The sequence below is a fragment of the Podarcis melisellensis genome (genome assembly GCF_964234715.1).
Source record: "Podarcis melisellensis genome assembly, chromosome: 13".
Classification (NCBI taxonomy): Eukaryota; Metazoa; Chordata; class Lepidosauria; order Squamata; family Lacertidae; genus Podarcis; species Podarcis melisellensis.
In genome coordinates, this window is record NC_138545.1 from 8,715,747 (window position 1) to 8,740,542 (window position 24,796).

Here is a 24,796-nt window from a genome sequence, read left to right on the forward strand (position 1 = left end):
AAAAAGAAAATATAAAACCAATTTAAGTAATTATTCCTAGACTTGGAATAATCTATTCACAACTTAAAGATGGGGAAGGACAGGAATACTGTTTGTGAATAAAGCTACAAAGCTAGCAACAGATAGCTTTGTTTTCCATGAATTTATCTAATCCTCTTTTTAAACAATCAATATGACACAAAAGGGGCAATAAATCTCTTGAAAGCAACAATACAAGAAACATGAAAGTTCTTTTGGAGAATTATGATTTATTGGAATTGAACCTTACTAGAAGTAAATAAAATTGCTGGCTAACACTCTTCCAAGAGACACTTTGATACATTATTTCCCAACTTTCATGGCATCATCATTCCTGACTTAATGGAACACATGGTTGATTCAACCATTCAGAGGTCCCATTGCTTTTGTAAGCTGTGAGGGTGTGCCACGCTTCACCAATCAATGAAATTTAAAGGTAATGTCATTTAGATAATTTGGTTATGCTGATTCTTAGTTTCTTCTAGCTAACTGTCCCCTGGTGTTCAGCTCGGGCCTCAGCACAATAACATAGCATTTGGGGGAAAAGATGCAGCCTAATATCCCAAAGCTGGAGGCCAAGATGGAGAAGATCTCCACAGCCAACATATATTTTCCTTTTGTGCTCAGGTAGGATGGGATGAAGGTCAGCCAAACACTGCAAAAGATCAACATACTGAAGGTGATAAACTTGGCTTCATTAAAGCTGTCAGGCAACCTCCGAGCTAGAAAAGCCATGGTAAAGCTGATAATAGCCAAGAAGCCCATGTAGCCCAGTACACAATAAAACATGAGGACTGACCCCTCATTACAGAACAGTACAATTTCCTTCATCATGGTATGCATGTCTAAATCTGGGAATGGGGGAGAGGTTGACAGCCACAAAGTACAAATGGTGGTTTGAAGAAGAAAGCAGGAAAGGACTATGGAGGTGGACAATGGTTTTCCCACCCATCTCCTCATCTTGGATCCTGGCTTGGTGGCCATGAAAGCTAGAACAACAATGCTGGTTTTGGCCAATATGCAAGAAACTGCCACTGAGAAGATCATGCCAAAAGCAGTTTGTCGAAAGAGGCAGGTCAGTGCGTCAGGCTGGCCAATGAATACCAAAACACAAAGGAAGGAAAGCAAGAGGGAGATGAGGAGAGTGTAGGTGAGGTTCCGGTTGTTGGCTTTGACTATGGGAGTATTCCGTTTCTTCAAGAAGATTCCAAGCACCAAAGCAGTGAGAAAAGCAAAGGAAAGAGCCAAAGTGGCCAAAATTATCCCCAAAGCTTCTCCATAAGACAAGAAGGTTATTTGTTTTGGAAGGCATCCATCCTGATCATTGTTTGGATACTGGTCGCCAGGGCATTCAAAACAGTCATCCATGTCTGGAAAGGAAAAGACAGGTTTCTATACATGGAAATCTTCTCTGTCATGCTTGGCAGAAATAATGCATAAAATTGAAAAGCCTTGAATTATGACTCCTAGGTAAGTAAAGGACATAACCTTATATTGAGCAGCCACTTTTGGTTATGATCCCCAACAATTAATATATTGGATCCATGTGAAGGGCTATCATGGCCCTTTCCTGGGCTGTGATCGCTTCCCCCCTGTTAATGGTCGTGCATAGCTGAGAGCACACATGGCCATTGTTAATATATCTGCACTGCCCAATCATCAATTATCAAGGAAGATTCATGGTTCTTGTACTAATTTACAGAGCCTTAAACATTTCAGATCAAGAGTATTGGATAGAACTCTTCTATTCCAGCTTGATAATTGAGATGATCTATAGGAGGATTGCTTGTTGTAGCTTGAGTTATTGGGACCAAGACTTTATTGAAATTAGACCACTTCTATGGTCTAATATAGGAGAATTCAATAGAGAATATAGGAGAATTCAATAGAGAATAAACAGGAATCTTCTACAGTAAACTTTAGAGATATGTTGAATAATTTTATTGCTGTCAAGTTTTTGAAGACAACTAAGAAAATAATATACCCTGTAAGAAATAGCGCTCTCTCTCTCTCTCTCTCTCTCTCTCTCCCTCTCTCTCTCTCTCTGTGTGTGTGTGTGTGTGTTTGTGTATTCTGTATATTCATGACTATCTCCACAGTAATATCAATCCTGATATCATTTTTAAAGAAACCCCAGTACATCTCCTACCCCTCTGGTTTGAGATCTTCCCTTCTGGACATGGATGGCAATCATAGCAGCAAGAAGGTTTCCCTTCCTTCTTGGCCCGGGTGTAACCTAAAGTGCATTTCTCATTACACAAAGAAAGAGGTGGTGTCTGTACAAAAATAAAAGAAGATAATGGTTTCAGTGATTGCATCTTGCTGGCACAACAAAGAAGGCGAAATCTACAGTTCAGAAAAGCATAACAATATAGGAAAATGCCACCTCCAGCCCCTGATAGCACTTTTCATGCAGCTGCAGAATCAATTATACCATTGGTAACACTGCCTTTACCAACACATCTTAAAGAGAAGACTCAAAACACAGTATTTTGGGAAGAAGTTTATATCTATTGAATATAATGATGTGCAAATCAAACTGAATTTGGCAATCAAAATAGAGACTGGGCAGAAAGTTCTCTAAGGCAGGAGGGATCAGGTCACTCCACTCTCCTGGACCTGTTTACAGCCAATGCCTGCACCCTTGGAGTGAAGAATTTGAAGGAATACTTCCTTCTTGTGAGAAGCAGGTAGCAGACTCACTGGCTCAATGTTTTCCCCAGTTTGCATGCCAAGTCAACAGGGCTCACCCAGTGACCCAGTGAAAGCTAATGTAAGGTGATGAAAGTGTGCCCTTCACTCACTACTGCCTCAGCTATTTACCACATCATCTCTTGATTTGTCTTACTTTCCTGGACTAACACCCAGTTAAAACAAATAAATGAAAGCACCACTCCAGCAAATTACTCACACCTGTATGAAGTTGGTGGAAAAGATGAGTCTTGGCCCCGAAATTCTTACAAGCAACTACTGTGAGTGAAAGTATACACAATGTATAATTCTTTTTAAAATTACTATTATTTAGAATATTAGTAACATCGTAATGAATCAATAGTTATTTGGCTTCATCAAACTTCGACTATGCATTTCAGTTCATGAGTTCATGTTCCCAGATGTTTTCAGGCCTGTGTTAATCTGTAATTATTCCCTATCACAGTTGCCATAACTCATTTGGAATGTATATTTTTAGGTTGGTGAAATGACGCCCAGAGAAGAGCAATTTCAATGGATTTTCTAGCCAAGTCTATACTGATCTGAGAAGAGAGCAGATTAAACACTGGGGAAATGACTGGATAAGCTCTAAAATGGAATTTACCTGGTTAAAGCTGCTGGGCCACACAATAGCATCATCATTAATTGTGAGCCCCTTTTCTAGGGGAATCTGTGGGTCCATTTTTCCAACTTTGACTCTAAGAAAGGACTCATTTTGGAATGTGACCCAGTTGATAATATCAAATCCAACTACTAATGCTCCCTTTTGGTCAAAGGAAATCTCTTCTCCGGCACTATTGTTGAAGGAGACACTTCTCAGAAAGTGTTGGAGCTAAATTGGGGGTGGGGAAAGATAATGATGATCTACAAACGAATTCCTTATGACATGAGTGAGATTATATTTCACACCTGAGAGCTTGGTTCATGATTTGTTTAAAAGCTGACACATCATTATATGGAATGACCAGTTGACCTACAGTGCATTATATTAGAGGCTACCATACTCTTTTGCTGTGAAGATTCTTGTGTGTAGGTAAAACTTCTTTCAAACTGTTTAACAGAGTTTGTCTTCTTTCTCTTGGAAACGGTGAACAATGACAAAAGTTGTTTTGAAGATGACTCACCAAAACTGTGAAGTCTCGGTCAAAAGTTCTTTATTCCCCAACTGGGTAAAAGCATCACAGTAACAAAGAATAGTTTTCAACTGTTAAAATAAACAGCAATTAACAGCACACTTTCAAAAAAAATAAATCTATCTTATCTCGAGTATATCGTAAATAACAGGAACAGTCCTCCAGTAGCTTTTACAGGCAGCACCTTTCGGTTAGACGTCTGCGATCAGGCATCTGCAAACTACAGGCTGATACTTCATATTTTTATTGGCACTTGCAGCTGACACAAAATAAGCTCAGAGTGTCACTCCCATATATAAAAGAAAGTTCTGGAACCTTCTAGAAATATCCAGTTGTTTCTGATAGAATGATTCCCCAACACATTAGTATTGTCCCATATAAGTCTCAGTTTCCCAACACACATTCAATCCACTGTCATCTTCAAGCACAGTGATGACTGTGAACATCTGTTCTCTCCATGGCACGCCACCCATTTTGGCTTGTGATGCAGTTTCCCCTAAACTATAGCTACCTACCACACACCTGTTGTCCAAGGCGGGGGGGGGAGGGCAGATACTGATGCAGGTCTTTTGATTTATCTGCTGGTTTGTAATTTGGGATGGTGCTTCAGCTAGGTGAATGATCAAGATCAGTGTGGCATGGCCCAATGGATGACACAAAGGGAAGATGGAAGTGCACCTGTTTTAATCTTCTGAAAGAATGTGTAGCAGGAAAGCTGATAGGGGAATACCAGGTTGGAGCCTGGGATACATTTTTAAAAATGTAAGATAAAGGTAAAGGACCCCTGGACAGCTGAGTCCATTCAAAGGTGACTATGGAGTTGTGGTGCTAATTTTGCTTTCAGGCTGAGGGAGCCGGCATAAAAGGTTTGTGTTGGAGATGGGGATATGATCAGCATGGAATGCTACAGAATGGGCTTGAAAGGAAGGAGACCACAAAGAGAAAGGCATTCCAGGATAGATCATGAAAAGAGAAGTCTGAGAAGGTTGCATGGAGAGGGAGACTGAAGAAAGACAGTAGAGAGAAATCAAGGAACAAGAGACACATTTTGGGACATGCACGATGAGACAAACCTTTAGTTTCCTGCATATATGATGACATGGAGGTACACCGAGCAGGAATACATGTGCTTGGCCTCTGAAGATATAATTTAAAAATATGCAAGAGGAGACCCCACCATTAGCTCAATGTGTATATATTTATATAACTTTTGCATTGATTGAATCAGAGCATTACCTGCCATGTATGTTGGTTTAGCTGGTTCCCCATTATTCCATCTGCCATTGCTCTGTGTTTGAATTTGGAGCATTGCATGGTATGCAAAGCATGTGCCACAGTATATAGAGCATTGTAGACACTGTAGCTTTGTGCAGTCATGCTCATTTCTAAAACAGTCCCAGGAAGGGTGTCAATCTTCTCCTGTCCAGTGCAGAATGTCTCATGGTTCTTATCCAAATGAGTATGGGGGAATGAACAGATGAATGCTTCTTCCCAGAAAATCTTCAGAAACCCATCCTCTCTTTCTATGGTAGGGTTTCTCGTCTGAATAAATTTCTGGAATCCTAAAAGATCCTTTGAGTAAACTGCCAAGGATAGAGCCCCATGGAGGATATCTATTTCCCATCCTCTTTGAATGGGAAATGATGTGAAATCCATCTGTGCAGTCATTATCCAGATTTTTGATGTGGCCTTAAATGGTACATCATCTGCTTCTGCAAGCTTTGGCACCATTCTCATTACCATAATGGTAAAAATTTCACCATGAACCACCACAGCGCTGGCAGTGCTTTCCTTAACAATGCGGATTATTTCAGAACCATCAGCCACCATTTGACTGAACTCTCCAGAAAACTTAACTTGAGGAAATCTTTCTATAAAATCAAAGCAGATGCCACTCTGTGCAAACATGGGGAGAACATTTTGTACAAATCTCTCTCCAGTGTCATCACTCAGAGAAAGCACCCCAATCCACATCCAGCTGAAATGCAGCAGAAGGTGGAGTATCCCATTGTACTGATGTGTCCCATCTGGGGACATCCATTGGGAGAAAAGTGTTTGCACATTGTTTTCCATCATGGGAGAAGAGCCATAGATTAGCTAAAAGGAAGGGCAACAAAAGTTGAGCTAGGTATAAAAGAAAAGTGCTGAAAAAATGTGCTAAGAAGCACCAATTCAACAGAAAATCAAATTTCATTTTTTAAGTAAATTTAAGTTAATTTGATTAGTAGTTATCAGTAGGGATAATCCACCGTTTCATTCCTTTTCGTTAGCATGGAACTGTTAGTATTTGTACTTTATCTTTTAGAAAATGTATTTTACAAAGAATAAATTGTACTGGGGGAAAAAGAACCTATGCAATATAATGTAACATCTGCAAAATCTTGTGGTTCCCATTAAGGTCACAGACATGTTGAATCATTGTCTTGTTGTTTTGTTAACTCCCTTTAAAAGTGTGTGTTTGTGTGTTAGTCTTAGTTAGGAGGGGTGGCAGTTGGAGGTTGGCTGATTGTTTCCACTCTTGTTTTGCTGAGTGTGGAAACTTAAAGAACAGCTACATTATTAGTGCAGGTAATTATACTAATTTTTAATACGGTGTTCAGTGCAGAATTGAGTCCCTTAATTTTCTACTTGCACTGCTATGCTTTCAGACTGCTAGATTGGAAAAAGTTGAGAAAAAGCAATGAGAGCTCACCCTGTCATGGGAAATTGAACAGCCGTTATCTTTTTAACCTTGGTTTTACCTTGTTTCCCCTAGGTATTCCACATAGGTTTGCATATATATTAAAATCCCCTTTTCAGTATCCATGGAAATACATTAAAATATTACCAATGACCTATTCTTTTTTAAATAACTGCTTCAGCCAGTATCAAAATATCCCTGTTCTCTTGAGGCCAAAATTGTTTTATCCTTGAGGTTTGTGATTTATCTCCTATTTTAAAAGATGCTCAAGTACAAGTACCAATATTCAGCCTGAAGGGATATCATCAAAGACTACCATCCTTGCTCTAGGCACACACATCTTACCTGGGGCATCTTGTACCTGCACAGGATGGTGGCCATCTGGAGACCTGAGTCTGAGTTTGATCCCCCAATGACAGCTATTGGAATAGTTTCAGCATCACACTTGTAATTAGGGATAAATCTGCCTTGCCTGGATAGAAGTTCAAGAGAGGCTTGATAGGTCCAACTTGCAATGAAATGGTTGTTATAGATGTGGAAGCCGAGTGTGACATTGGGTAGGATATGTGGATTCTCATTTATCTCCTTCACAGCAAACGTCAAGGCCAGCACATGCTGATAGAGTTGTGTCATTGGCCTGAAAGAAAAGCAAAATATATTGTATAACAGTGCATGCCCAGAAAAATAGATTGTTTGCTCATAGTCCATGGAAATTTGATCAGATTAGATAGATAGATGTGAAAATTTGGATTTCCTGTACATAGCTTTGATCAATGCTTTTTTTTCCTCGTGGTATGCAGGGGTACGCATACCCCTGAACATTTTGTGAATCTAATTTCAGCCTCATTGAGTGGCAGTATTTCAATATGAATAGGAAAATGACAGTACCCCTTAATATTTTTTTTAGAAAAAAATGCACTGGCTTTGATGTTGATAAGTAACAACCTCTTTGCGCAGATACAAGCACAACACTCTGTTTCCCCTGCTATTGTTTCCTGAAAAACTCAGTATCAACATATTTCCCTGTCTATTTGTCAAAAATCACACAATACTGCCAATGAATCCTTTATTGAACAGATTCAATCCAGTGAAATATGTAATGAGCATGGGAGAAATCACAAAAAAAATTACTTTCCCCCACAATTTTATTATTTTATTGTGATCACCAATATGGCAACAGTTTAGGAAAGAGAAAGGTTTCTACCAATACAATGTTATGTTAGTATATGTATATTTTGTGCATATACCACAACAGAATGTGACCTAGGGCCATATTTCAAGTAGGAATGAACTTTATGTTGCAGAATGTAAGTAGTTGTTCCTGCCAACTCTACTATCATTGTTGTTATTACTGTACCTAATGATGATAGTAATAATATATTATACTGTTTAATGTATTGAAAATGCCTGGTCATCCATTCATACAGCCCTGCCCAAAGCTGGTAACAAGGTCAGTTCCAAATCTTAGTGATAAACCATTCATGGCAGGTTTCAGAAATGTCAAATATGGATTCTCAAATTCAAAGTTTCACATGGGTAATAGCTCCAAAACCTTAACAAAGCGAAATTAAATAATATTGTGTCTGCTGTCTAGTGATAATTTCATAATGAGTATGGCAAATTTGACCTACCTAATAAATTGAAATTCTGAATCTAATGTTGGCATAATTTGCACAAAGAATTTTGAGGTACACCTCAAGATCTTCCACCCCACCCCCAATAAGCATCTAAACTACTAAGAATGAGAGAAGTCTAGTAGAAATCATTGCCATCTTCTTAATCATCATATGTCAAATGCAGAAATATACTTATTAAACATATATTTAACATATAAAAACCACAATTCCTTACAAAATGTCATCAAAAAATTCAGGAGAGGGAGGTTTACGGAAGGTTAATATACTTGAAGATATATAAATCTGAGACATGATGCCACCAATGATGAAGTCCCCAGACTGATAATATTGGTGCAGAATTGGAAGTGGATCCATAATAGAACACTGAGCAATAGGAAACTTGCACATTATCATTCAAGTATTCTTGATGAGAAAAGTCTCACTGAAATGCATGTGAAAATGTGGTCCACTTAGGGTAAGGAAATCAGTGATCAGTCTGAGAGAGCCTTGGATCCAGCATGAGCTGTGAATGGTACAGGGTCTGGAGATTGCTTCCTCCAGTTTTGCTTCATAGTTTGCATGTGGCTATTTTCACTCCCCTGGGATGGAGAAGAGAAGCAGAAATGTCTGTGATTAATTTGATGATTACACAAGAGATAATTGCCAGTTATAAGATGAAGTCTTTCTCTCAGATGGCAAAAGAAAATCATGTTTACCTTATCACAGCCAAAGTTTCATCTGGTCCTACTTAGTAGGGGGGGGGGGGTTTATTGGGTCTCAGCATAGAAAAAAGCACGTTAAATAAAATAAGCCAGCCAGAAAACTGAGTCTGTGAAAATAAAATATATCACCAAAAGTGACTTATTGGAGGTAATTGTTCTTGTATGTTGAATAATATTTGCACAATTTAAAGATAGATAGTAATCCATTGTTTGGGAGTTATCAAAGATTTCTAATATTCATTTCCCTTTACAGAGATCTGCCATGAGGCCCACAAAAAATGAAACTTCCGCAAATGAACAGGAGTGTCACTGTGGACCTCTGGAAAGTGACAACCACTTGTCTATTTGGCCTACAAATTGACACAGCCTGGCAGATTGGTGGGGGTGGGGGTCCAATAAACTCTTTATGACTAGCTGCTTTGCTTTCTTTCATTAACTCTAAGCCAGAGGAACATAGTCTGCTTGCTAGTCACCTTTTCCATGCTACATTTGCTGGTGGTATTTGAAACCCAGTCAGATGGGCAGGGTATAAATAATAAATTATTATTATTATTATTATTATTATTATTATTATTATTATTGATTAATTCCTTCATGGTGCTCACTTCTGAGTGTGATAGGCTTCATCTTTCAAATGTGCATAGATTCAGCTCTTCAAGGGCAAGGGGGACATCCAGCTCTTCCAAGACAGAGTCTAGATGTTTTCAATTGCTGTTTGAGAGACTTTGTTTTCCCATGAGGAAGTACAGTTTCTGATAGATCTCTGCCCATCTCTTCATCTGCTTGCTGCAGTCTGTGATGATCTCTCTAGGCAAGGTTTTCAGTGGTGCAGTTTTCCTATTGCTTCTAATGCTGATTCAGTTCCTTTCTATGACAGTGTTGCCTCTCAACAGTGTTGTCCCTGTTGAGTTGAAGAGTCTGACACAGTTTTAAGCAGTAGTCAATGGCACATTACCTCACAATCTGCTAGGCATCACTCCTTTTCTTTCCCAGTGCACACTTGCAGTTCATAAGAACTTTGCACTTTGCAGCGAAAACAAGCTCCATATTCTTAATGCTATCCTCAAACCAATCAGGGATCTGCTGCTCTTTTTTGCTGACATAGCTGTGCTGTTGGCTGCCTCTCTGATGTAGTTTCACCTTGCTTCAATGCACATTAATAGTGCCTGTTGAATGGAATCCCAGAAGCATTCACAAAATTCTCTGGCAGCAACCTGCAATTTACCTCAACTCCCATGTACCACCTTCTCTAGCTCTCAGGCAGCCTTTCTCAATGCTGGGTCCCCATATGTTGTTGGACCACAACTTCCATCATTCCTGACCACTGGTCCAGCTGGTGATCATATCAGTCTACCCAAGCAGTTTCCCACTCATGCATGTGCTGATTTGATAGCCTTCTGGCAACTGCTTACAAGTGGGTTTCTAACATAGCATTTGCTTGTTTGTTTGCATTCTGTATATGCTACTATAAAACAAATAAGTCACTTAGTATTTCATTTATTTATTTTTAATAAGTTAGAAATGACAATGAAATAAATTTCATAGGTGCTCAGTGTCAAGCCAACCCTAGACATTCTTTGAGATTAAATCTACAATTTTACCCCCTATAGTCAATTCCATACTTTTTTTAGCCAGTGATTTGTTGCATGGTTAAATTGTAGCTGAACATGGCTTTGGCAGTACAGTGGTACCTCGGGTTACAGACACTTCAGGTTACAGATGCTTCAGGTTACAGACTGAAAACAGATAACGTAAAATGGGAATGTTTGGAAGTCTTTTTAAAACCTCAACTACTTTTTCTTCATATATGTATGTAACCCAAGGTACCATACCACTATATATATATATATATATATATATATATATATATATATATATATATATATATATATATATATATATATATATATATTTGCTTTCGTAGATTTTCACGGGTACAGGAATGCAGGTTTTGGTGTCCTCGGGTGTCTTCCCGTGTAAAAGTTGGGGTGTCTAGGCGACGTTTCGACGAGGTCTCACTCGTCATCTTCAGGCTGGTGCTTTCGGCTTCTTGTTACTGGAACAGAGCAGGATCTCAGTGTTTGAGTTCCTATAAATACTGTTGAGGGGGTGTGGTGTATAGCCTCCAATGTTCTGGGCAGAGAGGAAGTTCCCAGGCTAGTGTGCCTTTTCTTCTTTTGTTCCTTAATTACTTGAGGGATATCTTGAGTGATTTCTTGAGTGATATCCTGAGTACCACTTAGGTGGGTCATTAGGTGTGGATTAGTTGCTAAAGTCTTTGTGTCTTGACCTCTTGAACTTTGTGAAGAGTTTTTATGAGAAGATGGCTGTACTGCACTTGGTTGTGCTCTGGCTTGGCTTCGTGTATAGGGGCGAGCTGTGGTTTTGTGGCCTGTGTCAGCCAGATCTGTGTAGGGATTGCAGGGGGGTGCAGCATCCGGAGGTGCCACCATGGTTTGGCTACTGGATGGTGTCTGTAATTTATCTGTGGAGAGGGTCTGGGTTTGGGTCTGGTGTGGTTGATTGGTGATGGCGTTCTGTGTGCCTCTGGATCTGGTGTCAGTTTTTGTGGGGAGGGCTAATTTCCAGATGTCTGGCAAGCGGGATGTGTCGTCACGCTTGTTCATGTTGTGAGGGTGTTTCTCTATCTCGATGGCTTCCATGATTATTCTCTTGTGGTGATGTTCCATGTTAAAGAGCAATTTGGAATCTGCAAAATTAATTTCGTGTCCTGTTTCTTTCATGTGTTGGAAAAGAGAGGAAGTTTTTTCTTCTTTTTTGACGGCATTCTTGTGTTCTGCGATACGTGCATTTATTCGTCTGTTTGTTTGTCCAATGTACGTGGCTGGGCAGACTTTGCAGGGTATTTCATAGACCCCTTGGTTTTCCAACTGGATTTTATCCTTGGGGTTTCTGAGGATATTGGCTATTTTTTGGTTGGTGCAAAAGGCTGTTTTGATATTGTGTTTATGGAGGATTTTGCTAATTTTATCTGTAGTGCCCTTGATATAAGGAAGGAGGGCCATGCCATTGTTTTCTTCTGTGTCTTGGTTTTTGGGGGGTGTTTCTTTTTGGATTAGCTTCGTAACCCAAGATATCCCTCAAGTAATTAAGGAACAAAAGAAGAAAAGGCACACTAGCCTGGGAACTTCCTCTCTGCCCAGAACATTGGAGGCTATACACCACACCCCCTCAACAGTATTTATAGGAACTCAAACACTGAGATCCTGCTCTGTTCCAGTAACAAGAAGCCGAAAGCACCAGCCTGAAGATGACGAGTGAGACCTCGTCGAAACGTCGCCTAGACACCCCAACTTTTACACGGGAAGACACCCGAGGACACCAAAACCTGCATATATATATATAATATATATATATATATATATATATATATATATATGCTTTCGTAGATTTTCACGGGTACAGGAATGCAGGTTTTGGTGTCCTCGGGTGTCTTCCCGTGTAAAAGTTGGGGTGTCTAGGCGACGTTTCGACGAGGTCTCACTCGTCATCTTCAGGCTGGTGCTTTCGGCTTCTTGTTACTGGAACAGAGCAGGATCTCAGTGTTTGAGTTCCTATAAATACTGTTGAGGGGGTGTGGTGTATAGCCTCCAATGTTCTGGGCACAATATCAAAACAGCCTTTTGCACCAACCAAAAAATAGCCAATATCCTCAGAAACCCCAAGGATAAAATCCAGTTGGAAAACCAAGGGGTCTATGAAATACCCTGCAAAGTCTGCCCAGCCACGTACATTGGACAAACAAACAGACGAATAAATGCACGTATCGCAGAACACAAGAATGCCGTCAAAAAAGAAGAAAAAACTTCCTCTCTTTTCCAACACATGAAAGAAACAGGACACGAAATTAATTTTGCAGATTCCAAATTGCTCTTTAACATGGAACATCACCACAAGAGAATAATCATGGAAGCCATCGAGATAGAGAAACACCCTCACAACATGAACAAGCGTGACGACACATCCCGCTTGCCAGACATCTGGAAATTAGCCCTCCCCACAAAAACTGACACCAGATCCAGAGGCACACAGAACGCCATCACCAATCAACCACACCAGACCCAAACCCAGACCCTCTCCACAGATAAATTACAGACACCATCCAGTAGCCAAACCATGGTGGCACCTCCGGATGCTGCACCCCCCTGCAATCCCTACACAGATCTGACTGACACAGGCCACAAAACCACAGCTCGCCCCTATACACGAAGCCAAGCCAGAGCACAACTAAGTGCAGTACAGCCATCTTCTCAGAAAAACTCTTCACAAAGTTCAAGAGGTCAAGACACAAAGACTTTAGCAACTAATCCACACCTAATGACCCACCTAAGTGGTACTCAGGATATCACTCAAGAAATCACTCAAGATATCCCTCAAGTAATTAAGGAACAAAAGAAGAAAAGGCACACTAGCCTGGGAACTTCCTCTCTGCCCAGAACATTGGAGGCTATACACCACACCCCCTCAACAGTATTTATAGGAACTCAAACACTGAGATCCTGCTCTGTTCCAGTAACAAGAAGCCGAAAGCACCAGCCTGAAGATGACGAGTGAGACCTCGTCGAAACGTCGCCTAGACACCCCAACTTTTACACGGGAAGACACCCGAGGACACCAAAACCTGCATATATATATATATATATATATTGGTACCTCGGGTTACATATGCTTCAGGTTACATACGCTTCAGGTTACAGACTCCGCTAACCCAGAAATGTTACCTTGGGTTAAGAACTTTGCTTCAGGATGAGAACAAAGATTGCGCAGCGGCAGTGTGGAGGCAGCAGCAGGAGGCCCCATTAGCTAAAGTGGTACCTCAGGTTAAGAACAGTTTCAGGTTAAGAATGGACCTCCAGAATGAATTAAGTTCTTAAGCCGAGGTACCTCTGTAGACATTATTTTTAGCATTTAGCAATGCTTTGTTTTTCCAAAGAAAATGGCCTCACTCTGACTTTCCCTTTGGCATTTGCTCTTTGGAGAAAATTGTAACCAATCCACAACTTTCTGTGCCACTAAAGAACAGAGGTGGCATATGGACCAACATGTTTTCTATCAAAAGGGCCACTCAGGATCCAATCTCTGAATAAGTGATTTTCTCTCCCTGCAATTACTGTATCTAAATCACAAAAAATGGGCACTGCCCAGAGACTGCCCAGAAGGCATCATGAAACAATCAACAAGTAAGCCTGAAAGTGCTTATAAATAATCCCCCTTGGACATAGGAGCATAAGGCAGACAGAGCTTTGTTAGCAGCCTTCCTGATGTTTCTTCTGCCCACCCCTATAATACTGGTCAGATGTCATATCAAAGTGTTTGTAATCTCAGCAGTTAATCAAGATGTTCAGAGTCAATCATTTAATAGTAAAAATACAACTGATAAATTATTCTTCTGCAGCTGTATTGACACACTCAGACATCATTCAACAAAACCTATTTAACTAAGGCAGGTGATATGGATGGGGAAAGGAAGGACTGTATTTAGAGTGAAACTTTGTTGACAGTATGTTGCCACTATTGGTGTTACTGTTTCTGCTTCCTCCCATGGTGTGTAGACTAGATGATGTGACCAATCTTCTCCTTGTTCCCCATGAGTGGTACCTGCCAGGTGACCTCATCATTGGTGCAATTACTTCTCAGATATTTTACGTTTTCACTGAAAGTGATTTCAAGGAGCACCCTTCGCAGAAAATGTTTGAGGTTCCACAGTAAGGATCAATCCCCACTCTTCTGGGCTTCGTCAGTTCACAGGGGAATTGTCTTGATAACTGACAGAAATCCTGTTGGCCAGCTCCTCGTTCTCAATCACATTTTGAATTTTGTGCATTCTGCTAAGCTTTTGGGCAGTACATATGGACTTTATTCCAGTATATTCTCAGGCATTTAGTGTATTCATACTGCTGATATTTCATTGTTGTTGTGTTTATTGAGCTTAATTGCTTTTTTTAGTGTATTGTGTTATGTTTTGAAAGTCAACTAGAAGCTGATTTTTTAGTAGTAAACTAATAGAACATATAATAGGAATGTTTCTATTTTTAGCAAGGAACATAGGAACAAGGAGAGATATCTGAGAGTAACACTTCTTGGAACTAATGAAATTGATTGTAATCTACAAAAGTGTACCCATATTAGGTTTATTAGTCTTCAAGGTGACAGTAGACACTTCATTTCTCTCTCTCTCTCTCTCTCTCTCTCTCTCTCTCTCTCTCTCTCTCTCTGTGTGTGTGTGTGTGCGCGCACTGATTTTTGTGCATCATTCTAAGATATTTTGCAGGATGCTTATTTGTTGCACACACACACACACACACAAACAACTTCATGTTTCTTGAACCCAAGCAGCTAGTAACAAAAAATTGAAGGGGGAAACATAATCACTGGGTGGTATTCAGAGTAGAACCATTGAAATTAATTGCTATCACTCAATAGCCAATCATTAACCAAAACAAGGGAAGAACCTTCTGGTACTTTAAAGATTAAGGATTGTATTCAGACTAAAACTGCCATCTTACATATTACTCATCCATCATCATAGGTCATCTGATTTAAAATTAATAGGCTTGCACTGTAAGTTTCCTCCCACTAAAATGAATGGATCTTTTTTTAAAAAGTCAGATTAAATTATTGGGAATAAATGGGAATAAGTGTAACAAATATGATGCAGTTACAGATAGATAGCCGTGTTGGTCTGCCATTGTCAAAACAATTTTTTTTTCTTCCAGTAGCACCTTAAAGACTAACTAAGTTAGTTCTTGGTATCTGCTTTCGTGTGCATGCACACTTCTTCAGATACACTGAAACAGAAGTTTCCAGACCCTTCTATATAGTGAGAAGGTCGGGAGGGGTATTACTTAGAAGGGTGGTGGGAATGGGTGATTGGCAGATAGCTGTGATGAGCCTGTTGACGACTCTTAACGACTGCAATAGGTCTTACAGGAAAAATATGATGCAGTTCCATATATGCCTACTCCTGAGTAAACCCCACTTGTTTCCAGGGGATTGTGGTTTGCAGCAGAAAGTCAGACTCCAAGAGGTGTCAAAACACTATGCAGAATATGCAGCCTATATTATATGTGTTCTAAGGAGGAAGGTGTCTGTTAGCTCATAAATAATACGTTTATTTCCTGCATTGTAAACTTTACTTCTTAAATGGTAAATTAATTTGCTTTGTTTGCAGAATGCTGACAAAATTCTACCAGCACACCATTGCTGTGGCATTTGCTGTGAGGGAGATCAATGAGAATCCAAAGATCTTACCCAATGTCACACTTGGGTTCCATATCCATGACAGCTACTATGATGCAAGGATGACCTATTGTAGCACTCTAGGTCTGCTCTTCAAGTTGCATAGATTTGTCCCCAACTACAAATGTGACACCCAGAAAAACCTCATAGCCATCATTGGAGGCCTTGGCTCTGACACGTCTTTCCATATGGCAGACATCTTAGACTTGTACAGCATTCCACAGGTAGGAATGTATTGGAGACATGAGAATTTCCATAGATATCACTGTTCCTGTGTCATTTGTCTGCCATCCCTATGCTGCAGATGGAAGCAAAAAATGTTCATATTGAGGGACTCTGAGTTATTGGGGTTTGGGGTTCCATTGATCCCTGAATACAATATCTGAACAACTGTTGATAAAAAGTGGAATTGAAGAAACCACTCCCTCTACAATTCCTGAGGGATGACAATTCCTAGATATGGTATACTGTTTCCATATCTCTAGAAAGTTTAGCTGAAATACTCCTAGTATAATACTCACAGAACCTACAAACAACTCAGGAAATATTTCATGGACAAACAAGCACATTCTCACTTATAACAGCCTTAACACATCTCTAACCTATTTCATCATTTATTTTTAGCTGACATATGGTTCATTGCCTTCAAAGGAGAGCAATAAAAGACAGGTTACTTCTTTGTACCACATGGTACCCAATGAAACCCAAGAGTACATGGGGATTATCACATTACTGAAGCATTTTGGATGGACATGGATTGGACTCTTTACTGTGAATGATAACAGTGGAGAACATTTCTTACGGATAATGCAATCCTTGTTTTACCAGAATGGAATCTGCTCAGCCTTCACACAGCAAATCCCACACGTACCCCATTTCAATGCAGTTGGTGATCTTATTGACCTAGCCTCAAATATTTATATACCATTCACAGATGATAAAGCCAGTACATTTATCATCTATGGAGAATCTTTGACACTGACGTGGCTGACAGTAATTATAGTTATGCGGGATCCTATAAATAATGAAATCATGTCGTTAAGAAAGGTGTGGATCTTGACAACCCAGACTGATTTTGTATTAGCAGGCTTTCAAAGAGAATGGGATCTCCAATTCTTTCAAGGCACCATTGCGTTCTCAAGTCATTCAAAAGAACTTACAGGGTTCAAGCATTTTCTTCAGGTTGCAAAGCCTTACTGGACCTCAGGAAATGGTTTCCTCAAGGACTTCTGGGAGCAAGCATTTGACTGTACATTTCCGACTCTTCATGAGCCAACCAAAGTAAATGAAACATGTACTGGTGAGGAGAGATTGGAGAGCCTTCCTGAGCCACTGTTTGAAATGAGTGTGGCTGGCCACAGCTACAGTATCTACAATGCTGTCTACGTTGTGGCTCATGCTTTGCAAGCCATTTACTCTTCTAGAATGAAGGACCGGATAATGTTGCGCTATAAAAGATTTGAACTTCAAGAGCCACAGCCTTGGCAGGTAACATCATGGAAAGGAAACCTTATTTCAATGAACTAATTTGTGCAAGGCGCTACAACATATGGATAGCCACTCACAACTAACTAATGTAATCATGATGATAATGATAATAATATTGACAATAATAATAATAATAATAATAATAATAATAATAATAATAATAATAATGGATTTGTGCACTGCCTTCCCAAGATGATCATTAAAAAAAAAAGCTACAATGATTTTTAAATTAGAAGAAGAAAAGCAGAGTTAAGGCTTAAAAACAACAGAAAATGAGCACCTAGGCAGAGATCTTTTCATCAGTCTGGAAAATCACATGAAAAAGAAGAATGCCTTGACTCATTTCCAGAAAGTACAGATAATGGACGCTTGTAACTTAACAATAATATTGTTGCATGGCAAGTCCCCTCCCCCATGAGAAATGAAGACACTGGACACATTGTTTAAGGTTAATGGGCATAAAAAGGCCACAACTTTATTGATTACAGAATTGAAAGGTATTGGCCTTAGGCATTGGCTCCTATCGACTACCCGGCATGGAGACCGGGAAGGGTTATCCACAAGCCGTGGGAGTCCTGTTGAAGTACGCCAACTAGGATCCCACGGGTGTCACTGCTTGGGGGCGTGCCGGAGGCCCTTACCTCCCTAGGTTTCGGACAAGGCAACGCCCCCCGGAGTCCTCTACCGGACTACCCTTTTCATTGGAGGAAGGTGATGGCGCTTCCTTCCCCCCATTCATTTGCATAACAATTAACGCCTGCCAATGCCTAACCGCCAATACCACGGAAGTTTTACATTTGCAGCATATATTTTTCCTTGGTCTTTGCAAAATAGCTCTTTTTATGTATTGATTTTTGTTGGATGAAGCTATTTAAACAATATTGGTTAAGGTGCGTTTTTGTAAATGTTCACTATGTTATTATGCTGTGTCTTTTTCTCTTTCAATTAGCTCCACTCTTTTCTTCAAAGAATTTATTTTAATAACTCAGCTGGAGAAACAGTTTCATTTAATGATAAAAGAGAAATAGGGGGTGGATTTGACATCATGAATTTTGTCACATTCCCAAACAAGTCCTTACATCAAGTGAAAGTTGGATGGGTAGATCCTGAAGCTCTTGAAGGAAAAGAATTCATCATTCATGAGGACATGATTGTGTGGTACAATGGTATTCACCAGGTTTGGATTCTAGGGTATTCTTTGGCTTCCCTTCATTTTCCGGATGCGTCATTTGGGTACATGAAAATCCCCTTTTCTGTACAATCATTTCTGTTTCTACTGGATAGGACCATGGAGAATATGAAAGGGGACACAGGCAGCACTGTGGTCTGAACCACTGAGCCTCTTGGGCTTGCCAGTTGGAAGGTCAGCAGTTTGAATCCCCATGACGGGTTGAGCTCCTGTTGCTCCGTTCCAGCTTCTGCCAACCTAGCTGTTCGAAAGCATGCCAGTGCAATAGATAAATAGGTGAAAAGGTAAGGATAAAGGACCCCTGAAAGGTTAAGTCCAGTCAAAGGAAAATACAGGGTGGGGCACTCATCTTGCTGCAAGCCAAGGGAGCCAGAGTTTGTCCAAAGACAGCTTTCTGACTCATTTGGCCAGCATGACTAAACTGCTACCGGTGCATGGAGGAACGTGACAAGTGCCAGAGCACACAGAAATGCTGCTCACCTTCCCACCACAGCAGTATCTATTCATTTACTTGCACTGGTATGCTTTTGAACTGCTAGGTTGGAAGAAGCTGGGACAAAGCAATGGGAGCTCACCCCATCACATGGATTTGAACTGCCAACTTCCTGATTAGCAAGCCCAAGAAGCTCTTTGGTTTAGACAACAGCACCACCTGCGTTCCTAGATAAATAGGTACCACTGTGACGGGAAGGTAAACGGTGTTTCCATGTGCTCCAAAGTGAGATGACCACTGCACCCCATAGGCACCTTGACTGAACTTAACCATCCAGGGGTCCTTTACCTTTACCTTTACCTAGAGAATCTTACTGCCCTCCGCATCCAAAATTCAGATGCAACATTTTGCCTTGCCAAAACAATGCTGTATTTTTGGCAGGTGAAGTGTTGGTGTTGTGTCTTTCTTAAATATGGGAGGGTTCTACAAATTTCAGAACAAAATTGTTATGATGCCACAAGTTGGCCATCACAATTTCTACTGGGTTGTGGTCACCAGAACAAAGCTTTGAATGGGGAAAGAATGTCAGTCCCTTGCATATCCAGGCAGGGCTTGAAGCTACACTTTCTGACATTGTGTGTGGAGAACCTCAGTACCAGAGGCTAATGCAGACCAGATCTGTTTGGTCCTCAAATACCTACCAGGTCATGCCCCCTCTCATTGGTGTATGCATGTGTACTTAGCTGCACTTACGCAGGTAAGCGTTACATTCATTGTCCAATTTTGCAGTTAGTATGAAAGCCCCACATTTTTACGTTTGACTGCTGGAAAAAAGTTCCTTACCCCTGAAGAGGAACAGGGCAATATCAAGGCTATATCCTGATGATGATGATGATGATGATGATAGCCCGCCCATCCAGCTGGGTTTTCCCAGCCACTCTGGGCAGCTCCCAACAGATTAAAATCAGAATAAAACATCAAACATTAAAAACTTCCCTAAACAGGGCTGCCTTCAGATGTCTTCTAAAAGTCAGATAGTTGCTAATTTCCTTGACACCTGATGGGAGGGCGTTCCACCTGGAAGCACCACCGAGAAGGCCCTCTGCCTGTTTCCCTGTAACCTCATATCTCATAGTGAGGGAAATGCCAGAAGGCTGTCAGAGCTGGACCTCAGTGTCGGGGCAGAACGATGCAGGTGGAGAAGCTACTTCAGGTATACTGGACTGATGCTGTTTAGGGTGCATTACTGACCTGAGTATTCAATTTCTTTGTTTGAACAGCAGAACTTTTTATATTATTATTTTTTAAAAAATCTTCTATGTTTGTGGACAGGTGGTGCCTATTTCTGTGTGCAATGACTACTGTCACCCTGGCAATCAGAAGAAAAGGAAGGAAGAGTCAAAATTTTGCTGCTATGATTGTGTCCCATGCCCAGAAGGGAAGATTTCAAACCAGAGTGGTATGTTATGAACATAAAGAAAGAATAAATGTCTGTTAGGCAATGAAGTTATACATCACCTTTTGATATATTGATTTTTGCCTAATTTCATGGTTGGAGTGCCAGAATGTGCCCAAAAGGATGTTATGCAGCTTCCCGTCACTCCCAGTATTCCATTTGTTAATACAACTCTTACATGCTGTACATCACTATAATAGATACATTCTATTCCAATACGCTAACCCTTGAACAAATGGATTCAAATTAATAGGAGCAGTAGCTACCATGTGAGAGGCAGAGAAATTCACCATGAATCTTAAATAAATTGCCACTGGAATGTGAACTTGTTCTATTTTTTCCCCCCTTTCAGATATGGACGACTGTTTCATGTGCCCAGAAGATCAGTATCCAAACAAGAACAAAAACAGATGTGTTGCCAAAACTCTGAACTTTCTTTTTTATGAAGAACCATTAGGGATCAGCTTAGCCTCAATTGCTATTTCTTTTTCTCTAGTCACAACTTTTGTGCTAGCAATATTCATTAAGCATAGAAACACCCCCATTGTCAAAGCAAACAACCGGGACCTCACGTACACTCTCCTCGTCTCCCTCCTACTCTGCTTTCTCTCTTCTTTCCTATTCTTTGGCCAACCTAGCAAAGTGACTTGCTTGCTCCGACAACCAACTTTTGGCATCATCTTCTCAGTGGCCATTTCTTGTGTGTTGGCCAAAACCAACACTGTGGTTGTAGCTTTCATGGCCACCGAACCAGGTTCCAGTATGAGGAAGTGGGTAGGGAAAAGGCTGTCTCATTCCATTGTCCTTTTCTGTTGTGTTATCCAAGTAAGTATTTGTATTGTGTGGTTAGCAACCTCTCCCTCATTCCCTGATGTAGACATGCACTCAGTAACTGAAGAAATCATTCTGCAATGTAATGAGGGGTCCATTGCTATGTTTTATTGTGGCCTGGGATACATGGGTCTCCTGGCTTTTACCAGCTTCATTGTGGCCTTTATAGCCCGCAGGCTACCTGATAGCTTTAATGAAGCCAAGTTTATTACTTTCAGCATGTTGCTATTTTGCAGTGTTTGGTTGTCCTTTATCCCAACTTTTCTGAGCACAAAAGGGAAATACATGGTGGCTGTGGAGATCTTCTCCATCTTGGTCTCCAGTGCTGGGTTATTGGGTTGCATCTTTGCCCCTAAATGCTATATCATTGTTCTGAAGCCAGAACTGAACAGCAGAGAACAACTAAGGAGAAGAAAGAATTAAAGGAACTTTTGATTCTCCCACCTTTTGTATTGTTTGTGTTGTTTCATATGAAGGGTACTGATTTTGGGAAGGGCTTTTGGTTGGTTGTCCAGCCAGAACTTGCCAGAACTCAGTTTGGGCACCTCCCTGGTGGGTGCCATTGCCATTGTAAGGAAACAACAGAGGCATTTATGGTGTGTTCCAGCACCTCTTTTCTAGAAAAATAACACTGAATTTAGGAGAAAATAGATTAATATTAATCAGTGAAATTTATTTAAATGGTCTACTTTGGGTGCCTTCAAGCAAAGTGGTTATTGAGAATTCATTCTTCACAAAGCTTGTGGAGAGGTTATATAATGCCGTTTGTTTATTCAGCATTCACCCTTATTTGGTTGGAGAGAGATTTTATGATTTACCAGCAATTATGACTAGCAATTATTATTCCACGCGTTTGAATGTATCCCCCCCCCCACACACACTCCTTATTCCATTTTTTAAAAGTTTGCTTGTTGCACAAGAGCACTTTAATTCACTTTAATTTCAAAAAGCTAAATTTGCCAGTATGGAATTTATTCCCTCCTTCAAAATAGCAACAGTCTGGAGGGGACTCTGGGCTTTCCATCATTTCTTTTGCTGTTCCCATTCTCTCTCAGCCAGTTTATGAACTGCTAGGTAAAAACCACAAAGCCTCGCTTCCTGTTTCTGGCGGTGAGAAATGGCTGACTCCCACACGATCGGACCCCAGCCCTGCCAGCAATTCAGGGTTGGTATGGGGTAATTAGCCCTGGCAGACTCCCCAGGGTAGGGGAGGACTTTCTCGTAGACCTGCAGATTGTCCAAGATTGTCAGCTTGCATCAAGGTGTAAGTGGCAGGATGCTGCGTCCCAGAGCACAAATCAGCTGGCACTCTCCGAAGTCACTCTCATAAGCCGGAAATATCTGTTTGATAAAATAATTAGATTTGGACAATAAACAGACATAGTCTGGACTCAATTGTGCCGCTTTACTCAGACTTGAAAGACTTGATAAAGATAAAAGAAGAAACAAGATGGCGCTTGTTAATACGACGCAGCATGGAAAAATGAGAATTCCTCCCTTTTTCGAGGGAAGTGGGAAATACCTGCTAGCTGACTTTATCATGACTTGAGACAACAATTTGGAATAACAGACAGTGCATCTGTTTGCAGAATTTCTTCATTATGAGCGAGAGAGAAAGCTAAATGGATGTCTAGCAACCCCGCTTCTAGGGGGGGGGGGGTTGTGTGGTTTCTGGGAAGGCTGATTGATCACCAAATAACTTATTCTGTGGAATACAGTTCATTTACATTGCAATATTGCAAACAGTATGCTTAACAATTTGACAATGGGAAATCGTTGAGTACAGCAACAATATAACAACGTATAAATTTCAAATGACAGGCTTGGATAACAGATCAGATTGGCATGATTTAACTACTTGGGAGTTGATGTGTCATTAAACTTCAAATGATAGACTTGGAGGACAACAACCCGGATTGGAATATTGGAATAAAGACAGGAAAAGCTGCACTGGGAAATAGAGAGTTGAATACACACACACACACACACACACACACACACACACACACAAATAAAGCTGTATTCGATGGATGAAAGGATATATGATTTCTAACATGATTGAGAATTGCACAGCCAGGGATGGGGAACCTTAAAGCAATAAGATCGGAATGTGGAAAATATGAGAACAACAAGAAGGCGGCAGGCATGAAGATATTGGAGATATACTTCAGAGGTCCAGGCTATGGGAAACCCAGAAAAATTAATAATTTGGACTGCAATTCGTTTGTTTTTTTAATCTTAGTTTATTTTTAATTGGATTATGATTATGGATATGTTAATTGGCTGTTTTATTGGAAACCGATAAAAATGATCTAAAACCAAAACAAATGACAAAGCCTGGGCTCCATGATGGATTCTGCAAATTTCCAGTGTAATTTGTTCAGTGTTCTGTGTCACACCCTCAAGTTTATCGTTAATAAAGTAGTGACAGTTTATGTCTCATGAGACTCATTTCCAGGTGTGCTGGCAATATGCATAACTTTTAACTAAGAAAATGTTATTGATAACATTGATAAAGGTTATCCTATTTTCCTGTCAGCCACAATCTCAGTTTGCATTAAAGGAGGTTGTACTAAATGACTCTTGAGGTCTCTCCCAACTCTAAAATTCTATGATGCATACGATGCCCAAGAATAGAAGCCAGCTTCTCCATTTGCTTCCTTTAAAGGGGTCCATATTACAAAAAAGAATATGGCACACTAGAGTAGTTTTTTAAAAAATAAATCTATTATTATTATTATTATTATTATTAATAATAATAATAATAATAATACTACGATACTCTATCTGGAACGTGACTGATGGCATTCCTTAAAATTAAAATTTATTATTGGCCCTCATTTACTCGCTCCCTCAGATTTATTTCTTGGAGGAGAGATAAGGAAATTACCCCCCCCCCCCAAATCAGCCACTCCCAACATGGTCAGTGGTGGGAAATGATGTAAGCTGTATCCCACAGCACCTGGAACCCCACAGGCTCTCCATTCTTGGCAAAAAGAAATTGTAGCTTCACATTTCTTTGATAAAACTGCAGTTGACCAGCCTCTTTTCATCAAAGCCAAAAGTTTCACTCTCAGTTTTCCTTTGGTGTTTGCTCACCATGGAAAAATGTATTTGTCACTTTTTCTGCCCCTACGGAGCAGATGATGGAGGGGGGGGAGTTCAGCATGTTTGTTAGCAAAACTGCTACTTACAGCCAAAGCAATGAAAACGTAATTATCTCACCCAGCAATTATCCAAATCACTATACTTTGTTCA

At 40.3% G+C, this 24,796-nt stretch overlaps 1 protein-coding gene and 1 long non-coding RNA gene across 6 annotated transcripts in view; one reads left to right on the forward strand and one right to left on the reverse strand.

Moving 5' to 3' along the window:
• Positions 1-489: 489 nt before the first annotated feature.
• LOC309356000 (vomeronasal type-2 receptor 26-like) lies at positions 490-8,534 on the reverse strand (the record flags this gene model as incomplete). Its single annotated transcript, XM_081887175.1, has 7 exons — positions 490-1,388; positions 2,168-2,294; positions 3,335-3,524; positions 3,855-3,934; positions 5,100-5,960; positions 6,889-7,180; positions 8,395-8,534. The coding sequence occupies 7 exons, from the start codon at positions 8,532-8,534 to the stop codon at positions 490-492; spliced, it is 2,589 nt and encodes an 862-aa protein (XP_081743301.1).
• A 7,710-nt stretch (positions 8,535-16,244) lies between these two features.
• LOC309355930 overlaps positions 16,245-24,796 on the forward strand; it is a 39,715-nt gene continuing 31,163 nt past the window's right edge. For 2 of the 5 annotated variants that reach the window (XR_014162639.1, XR_014162640.1), the window contains exons 1-2: positions 16,912-17,629; positions 20,584-20,710. This is a non-coding gene — a long non-coding RNA (uncharacterized lncRNA). Of the gene's footprint in view, positions 16,366-16,911; positions 17,630-20,583; positions 20,711-21,059; positions 21,469-24,796 lie in introns of those variants that run through there. The other 3 variants (XR_014162637.1, XR_014162638.1, XR_014162641.1) reach the window with 3 other exon arrangements.